The 8,299-nt window shown below is 35.1% G+C and overlaps 1 protein-coding gene across 1 annotated transcript; it reads left to right on the top strand.

Annotated features, from left to right (window-relative positions):
• The first annotated feature begins 3,830 nt into the window (after window positions 1–3,830).
• Window positions 3,831–4,688, top strand: LOC131876616 (uncharacterized). Its single transcript, XM_059222056.1, has one exon. The coding sequence runs from the start codon at window positions 3,831–3,833 to the stop codon at window positions 4,686–4,688; it is 858 nt and encodes a 285-aa protein (XP_059078039.1).
• Window positions 4,689–8,299: the final 3,611 nt, after the last annotated feature.

Here is an 8,299-nt window from a genome sequence, read left to right as displayed (position 1 = left end):
TTTGTTTAGCGGAGACTTACCTGTTGTCCCAGTTTAACGGGTCTTTAATTGCTAGACTATCATATTCGACAGCGGGGAGGACGGCGAATTACGCTTGTACTCGTCATCCAAGTTTATTGCCTTTTGGCTTATCGAGACGCGTGCTCAAATGCTTTTGGTGCCCTCTTCACCTTTAGTTTGGACAACTATGTTTTGGACCTCTACCAGAAATGGTGCTTAGTTCTTAGCTATATTTTTGATAAAGCAAGGTACATTGCATCCACGGATTTTTATACATTGCATCTAGGGAGTTTTATTATTTTTGTAATTAGTTTATCAATTTGTTTTGAAATGTTAGTTAATTCTAAGTAAATGTTTTTTTTAAGTTATTTGTAAATTCTAAACTTCTTTTATTTATAGAATATTCATTAATTAAATTTATTGGACATACTAGTTTTCATTTAAAAAAAAATACATTCTATATTTCATCACACCTCTTTGCTCTTTGTACTTCAGCAAAAAAACAAGTGTCTTAGATTTCAAATTATTGCAAATAATATAAATTATAACATAAATTCAAATTCTATAAATGACATATTCATCAATGGATTATTATTGTCAAGACATAAGTTTACAATAAGTACTACTCTAGTAAAGAATTTGACAAGGAAAAACAAGATAAGAAAAAGATAAGAGTTATAAGTTAAGGTGGTCTAAGCAAAAAATTAATTTGAGTACGTATCAATGTTGAAGTTGTAAAACATGAGCTTTATCCATCTTTATTTACCTACATTTAGTTTACATTTGCTTTGTTGTATCAAAGAATGTAACCAATAGATTGGAATAGAAAGGAGGATATTCAATCTTATGTGAATTTGTATTATCTTATTACCATGTCAAAGCTCCCAAAAAATTGTTCTAAATATATTGGTTGTATACTTGTAATTGTTTCTTTCAAGAGAAAAAGTATTACTATAGTGTCAAAATTGCATAGCCTTGTGATTTCACACTACATTGTGTCCTCGTCTAAGCCATCTAATATAGATTACTTCAATTACAATATGCTAACTCTTAAATATTGTAATTCTAGCAATTTCATGATATCCTTAGCCTTCTAAATATATATTTTTAGGATGGTGGTGTTATACAAACATCCACACGATGTGTGAGCATACCAGAAAAAAATTGCAAGTTCAGTGGTTGTTAGTTAATAGATTTGTCTTTTCTAAATAATCCTAAAATCAACTCTATATGCCCACATCAAAGACACATAAGCAACTAACAGATAAAGAAATTACTAATCAAATCAATAATTTTCTTCTGAATTTAGAGGTACAACTCTCTTTTATGATGTAATTAAATTTTGGGGTGTTCTTTTTACAGAAAGCGGGAAAGGCAAACAAACATTTGTTCATCACTATGAAACAAATACGGATTTAGAAAGACATTGAAGATGATAACACAAAGGATATTATGGCAAATCTAAACTAAAAAATTATGTGACTATGACTACAATCATGATCAGATAATAGCTATGAAAGAAACATATAACATAAACAGCATGTCATAAAGAACATATCATCAAACACTGCATAAACTCACAGATTCACAAGAGAAATTAGATGTTTTCCATTCATAATCATGTTCCAAAGCATAAAACTATCTTGGATCATCATAAGATAACTTGAAACAAAAATGATCTTCCAAATCTTGGTTGAGTCTCACTCATATGTCAAAGCATAGGGGGAACCAAAAAAATTTCGACCCCTTCAAAAATCAGTTACATCCATAGTTCAAGAGTTTGTAACATAACCGTTTTGGAAAACTTGAAAGACGGTTATTAAACTTCTAGAACCTATTCAGTTTCTACCAAATTAAAATGCTTGCTGAAAAAAAGACAAAGCTGACAAAGAAAGAAAAAACAGAGGCGAGAAATGCCTTGAATAGAGAAAGTCAAGAGGCGGTAGCGTCTCCTGGTGGTGCCACTTATTGATGAGCCTTTCGTTCCCTATATTTTTGTAGAGTTGTTAGAATGGTTGGGATCTTGATAGCTCGTGGAATGATGACATTACAGGTTCTAGATGTTATATTATGTCATTGATGTCAACTTTTCTCTTTAATCTATGGTTTTGTGTCTTGCGGACCATTGCTAGTTCGATTGGAGACACTTGTACGTTTTTGTCAATCTGTATGTTTTAGTTCAGATGAAGCCATCTGTGTGCTCAGATGAAGGCATTCTATGTGTTCAGATCAGTTACACTATTCTAAGCAAAATGTTGGATTTTCTGTCTTGCAAGTCGTTTCTTGTTACCGTCACGAAAAAAAAAATTCAGAACTGTGAAAATCCGTTTTTGTCAAGAGCTTGCGTTTTGGACTGCAAAAATAATTTTTTAGATCAATTTCTTTGCAGGTTTGGTTGTATCTGTCAAGGCGTCAGATCAGTTTCTTTGCAGGTTTGGATGTCATTTTTGAGATAGGAGTATGCGATGTTCAGTTTTTTTATGTTATGTAATTTCCAAGGCTGCATTCTTCTAGAGTGGTATATGATTTTGGTTATAAGTCAATATGGTTGGATGTGCATATTTCAAAATATATCGACTCTTCTTCATTATATTTTTGAATCGCTAAGAATACTGGCAGCTATCCTCCTCCATCAAAAAAAAATCCCAGGTCACTGAATGATGTATGGTTGGTGTTAAAAGTCTGATGGTTGTTATTATTTCAAGTGAATTCAGAAAAGACTGATGATAGCATTTTTGTGACAACGTGTTAGGGTGTTGATGTGTGCATTTTTTTTTCTTAGTGGAGTTTTTGGAAGTATTTTTTTTTATGCTGCATGGTTGGTGTTAAAAAATTGAGTTGAAACAGATTAAAATATCGGAATACGTATAGTGAGACTGCTCGGGTGATGTGTTCTTTACAAAAAGTCGACTTTAAGATATAAGTTTTGTTGATGCATTAAGTGTCTAATTTTTATACACTGGATGTGAAGGAGAATCGTAAGAGGGGGCCTATGTGTGAAGTCTCCAAAAGGTTGAAAGTGATCAACGTTGAAAGTGGGTTCGATTGAAGACTATGAATGGAGTGTTCTTGTTGTATAAGAATGAGTTGTTTTTGGCACTAGGTATAAGGCAACACTTTCAGAATTTCCAATAGTTTGTTTTAGAATTTTAATGGAGGATATTCCTAGCAGTGTATAGGTTGTAACAGTTCTCATTTTGTTAATATTTTAGTCAAGTTTGAAGTCTGATTGTATAGGTTGGAGCCTTGTAACTAGGGTTGAAGTTTTGGGTTGTAAGAGTGCTCTTTGATGTAACTGGGTTGGAGCTCATTTGAATTAGTGAATACCATGGTTTTTTACTCTGTTGGGTTTTCCAAAAGATAAAAATGGTGTTCTTGTCTCTTTGTTCATCTTGTTCTCAGTTTTGTGTGTTCAAAAGGTTTCTAAATTTTAATATATTGATTCACCCCCTCCCCCTCTCAATATTTTATGTTTGTCTTTCAATTAGTATCAAAGTCGGTGCTCTCTATTATAGCTTAAAAGCCTGAGAGTTAGTCTTGTTTGTGTTGAAGATGAATCCCTTAGAAGTTATAGCAACCAACTGAGATTCCTTGTTTGATGAGTCAAACTATGCATTTTGGAGTGTTCATATGAAAAGCATGCATCATGTCTCTAGGTTTTGATTTATGGATGAGTATTGTTAATGGGTATACTCCGCCCTCTCAACCACCTATAGATCTTGATGAAAAGAGGGCCTTTGAAAGTAATGTCAAGGCCATGAATGCAATTTTATATGGATTGTTAGAGTTTGAATTTGTCAAGGTCGGTGCATTGTGAGTCAGCACAAACTATGTGGGAGAAATTGCAGAATGCTTATGAAGGGGACAAAAAGGTTAGAAATACAAAACTTCAAACACATAGAATGTTGTTTGAAAGTCTCAAAATGCGAGCAGATGAAATTATAGTTGCGTATTTCTTAAGAGTAGATGAAGTGGTCAATTCCTTGAAAGGTTTGGGAGAGAAGCTGGATGATAAAGTAGTTGTTCCAAAAATCTTAAGATCGTTGCCCCTAAGATTTTATGCCAAAGTTCCAGCAATAGAGGAGATGGTTGAGTTAGGAAAATTAACAGTTGACAAGTTGCATGGCATTTTAACTGCATATGAAATGTGGACTAATGTTGAGAGCTCATCAAATAAGGAAACAACTTTTAAAGCTTCAAAGAAGGGTAAAGAAAAGGAGCAGAAATCCAGAGAGAGTTCAGAAGAAGACTTTGAGAATGAAACAACACATCTTGTTAGGAAGCTGAAAAGAGGCTTTGGTAAATACAAGGGCATGTTGCCATTAAAGTGCTTCAACTGTGGGAAAATTGGTCACTTTGCATCAAAATATCCTTATGAAAAAGAAAATGACAACGATGATGAAAAAGAATCAAGGTTCAAAAATAATAAGAAGTTTGTGAAAAGAGAAAAGAAGTTTTGGAAATATAAAAGAAGTCTCTATTCCAAGGAAGACAGTGATTCTTCTCCTAGTAGTGAAGAAGAAAATCATAATGATGAAATCTTGTTCATGGCTATTGAAGACATTCAAGAAGAGGTAGACTACTTTGATGAAGAAGATGTGGAGGTTGATCTTGAACAAGAGTTGATTAGTGTAGAGGTTGATCTTAGACAAGAATTGATCCAAAAAGTTGAATATAGCAGTAGGTAAGAAAACCAAATCAAGGATAATTTCAAACAAAATCAAAGGGATAACGGGAATCGAGACAAGGCAATCAAGGCATCTCATCGTGTGCAGCCAACCTTTGACATTTGTTACGGCACTCCCCCGGGCTGCCATATTCATATTAAAAATAATGGAGAAGTAGGCAACATTCCAGTCAAAGGGTGACCTAAGGAGTAAGGAAGATTTAAGAGCTCCCCTCAAACCAAAACAACCTAAACTTGTTTGGTGAAAAAAGAAGATCCATGGGGAGAAAGGGCAGGTTCGCATGGTGGCTTCACAAAAAGAGGAGACGGTTTCAATTACCCTGGCATAACATTTTCTTGATTCACACATTGTGTACCTTCGCCAAATAGATCTAATAGGTAAGTTTGTGAATACTTCTCTCTCTCAGAAAGAAACTACAAGCTGGGCAAAAGACAATTGGTTCGGTTTAAAGGAAATTTTCTTTGTTGACTCTGCCTCAAATTTTTTTATAGCACTCTTTGAGTCAAATCAATTTAGAGATAGAGTCCATAAGTTTAAAGGTTGGTTCTATAAGGGCGTTGGTTTGTTTACCATGCACTGGAGGCCAAATTTCAAGCCAGAGGATTCATTGTGTCACTACTTCCCATGTTGGCTTGCTTTCCCACCATTGCCATTGGAATACAGAGATCCTGAAATTGTTGAAATTATGGCAAATCCATTGGGTATATTTGTTAGACATGATCTTTTTCCCTTTGAGCATCCTCACCGTGAGGTCAGAGTATGTGTTTTGAAGGAAGTATCTAAGCCCATTCCAAAGTCTCTAATTTTGAAATCGAAATGGGGTGCTTGGACTCAACAGATTTTGATTCAAGAAGAAAGTATAGTTCACAAGTTTCAGCATCAGCTTGGTCACTTCACTTCTCATTGCCAGATGTGGGACACAAAGAAAGTATTAGTCTGTAAGGATTATATTTTAGACCCTCATAGGTGTTTAGCATGGCTTTAGAAAGTAGAGGAAAGTAATAATAATTTGCTATTGAATTGCCCAATTCATAAGGAACTTTCATTGGCCAAGGTCTACAATTCCTACTATTATCTTGGAGTTATATCTGAATGCTTCAACATGCTGTATAAATTTTTTGGGGGCCTTAAGTATATCCTCTCTTGGGTATACCCATCTATGGTGATTAAGAACTCAGTTTGGACAAGGTACATAACTTATTCAATAGTGGACACTAGTTTGGAGAGTAGAGAAAAATTAGTGCATGATCTCATTTTTCATGATAATCCATTTGATGGCTTGATTGAGAATACCTTGGGAAAAGGTCAAAAGGTACTAGAAGAAAAAATAAAAAAAATATCAAACAATTTTCTTAACTCTCTTGATATTACAATGATACAAGAAATAGCAACTGAAGAAGGGGTCATCATGACTGAAGAAGAGTATCCATTGAATAGTGGTGTGTGTTTATGCGCTTCGGTCCATGGGAAGTTGGTTTCACATAATACTATTGATGATCACAATTCCTGCCTTGCACAGGACCTGTTACGGGAGATTTCTCCTCAAGCTTCACAAGAGGCGGTAATAGAAGAGAGGGATATTTTAAATTTGGAGGAATACAATATTGACTATCTTCCAGACATTGTTTTATGCCAACAGGATTCCTCAAATTTGCTAAAAAAGAAATCACAGTTAATTACAAGGAAGGGTGATCATGAGCTTGATGAAGAGATTTTTATTCAGCAAATTAACCCTGAGGGGGGACTGCTACCACCAAAGCAGCATCCAAATTTGAGTGTCCCTTCTTGTAACTTGAATATGCAAAATTTTGAAAATTTAATGTCATTAGAAGAAGATGTGAAGGACCTGAAGCAGTCACATTTGTTGGTAGATTCCTTCGACTATTCACAGACTTTGTCAATTGAACAAACACCATCATCCAAGGTAGAAATGAAAACACCAAAACCAAGGGGTATAAAGCCCAAAACTGCCAAGATTAAAGAGGAAATAGAAGCTGGGATTCAATCCACATTAGATGGTAAGTTCACTGTCTCTAAGAGATCGACAAGGAGAACCAAGGGTTCTCCTTGTCAAAAATGAAGATAGCCTCTTGGAATGTTAGAGGCTTAAATGCCTCTAACAAAAGATGTAGAATCAAACAATATGTTGATTCTATAAAGGCGGATATATTTATGATTCAAGAATCCAAGTTGTCAAATGAAATGTATGCGAAAACAATTAGTAAATGGACATCATGGAAGTCAGTTCATATGCAAGGTATTCGGGCGTCAGGAGGTCTCCTCACTCTCTGGGATCCCAGGACAGTTTAGTGCCAGCTTATTGGATAGGATCACAATTGGCAACTTTTGAAAATGGTGAAGTTTGATTTATCATTCATGCTTTTAAACGGAAAAGAGGAATTTGTGGTCAAAACTGACACAAATTATTCAACAAGATGAGGATCAAAGAATCATAATTGGTGGGGATTTCAATGCAATTCTATCACATGCTGATAAGAAGGGAGGTATATGCCCTCATCCAAGGATTATTCAAGATTTTTTGAATTTTGTAACAAACAATCATCTGATTGATATTATTCCACAAAATGGCTCATTTACATGGACAAATAGGAGAGTCGGTTTTTTGCAAATTGCTGAGAGGCTTGACAGATTCTTTATCCCCCAGAATTGGAAGCTTCTTCAAGTTACATTTCATTCTAAAATTTTGCCTATGGTTGAATCGAATCATTTCCCACTACTTCTTAATGTTGAATGGGTTTCTTCTTCTTAGGCTCGTACATTTGGATCATCATTTAAGTTTGAGAGCATGTGGTTTAGACATCCCCAATTTTATGCGTTAGTGAAACAATGGTGGGTATCAGCTCCGTTTTGTAGAGGAAGAAAAATGTTCCAATTTTCAAAGAAACTGAAATTCATCAAAATGCAAATTAATGGAATGAGAAGGTATTTTAAAAAAAATTGAGCAAAAAGAAGAGATTAGCAAATCATTGGTTGAGATTAACCAGCATATCATTGATCACGGATTGGATGCGGCCACTTATGATAAGCAGAAAATGCTACAAGGGGAGTGGGAAGAGATTTGCAAACGGGAAGAAGTGTATTGGAGACATAAGTCAAGAGAGTTGTGGTTAAGAGAAGGTGACAAAAATACAAAAAAAATTCATGCATCAACAAAACAAAAGAGAGTAGCCACAGCCATATCTTCAATTAGAAATTTTGATATTGGATGCCTGATTAATGATGAGCAAGGTATTCAAAATGAAGGGGTTAGATTCTTCGAGAAATTGTTACCCCCCTGCTCCACAATCACAAGTGGATAACTCAGCTGACCAACTTCTTAGCTACATCCCAAGATTAATATCAGATGATGACAACAAGATCTTATTTGCACCTTTCACTCTTGAAGAGGTTCATAAAGTGGTCTTTTCATTTCCCCCAGACAAAGCTCCAGGGTCAGATGGGTTCACAACTTTATTTTTCCAAAAATGTTGGGAAGTGATTTGTACGGACCTCTTAGCAGCTATGGAGGAATCAAGAAGAAATGGGTCAATGCTCAAGAGCTTCAATACAACAAATATTGCCCTCATCCCAAAGGTGTCAGTTCCTAATAC

This window comes from Cryptomeria japonica, chromosome 6, assembly GCF_030272615.1.
Source record: "Cryptomeria japonica chromosome 6, Sugi_1.0, whole genome shotgun sequence".
NCBI classification, from domain to species: Eukaryota; Viridiplantae; Streptophyta; class Pinopsida; order Cupressales; family Cupressaceae; genus Cryptomeria; species Cryptomeria japonica.
Note: the sequence above shows the minus strand (reverse complement) of the source record. Positions and strands in the feature narration are given on the sequence as shown.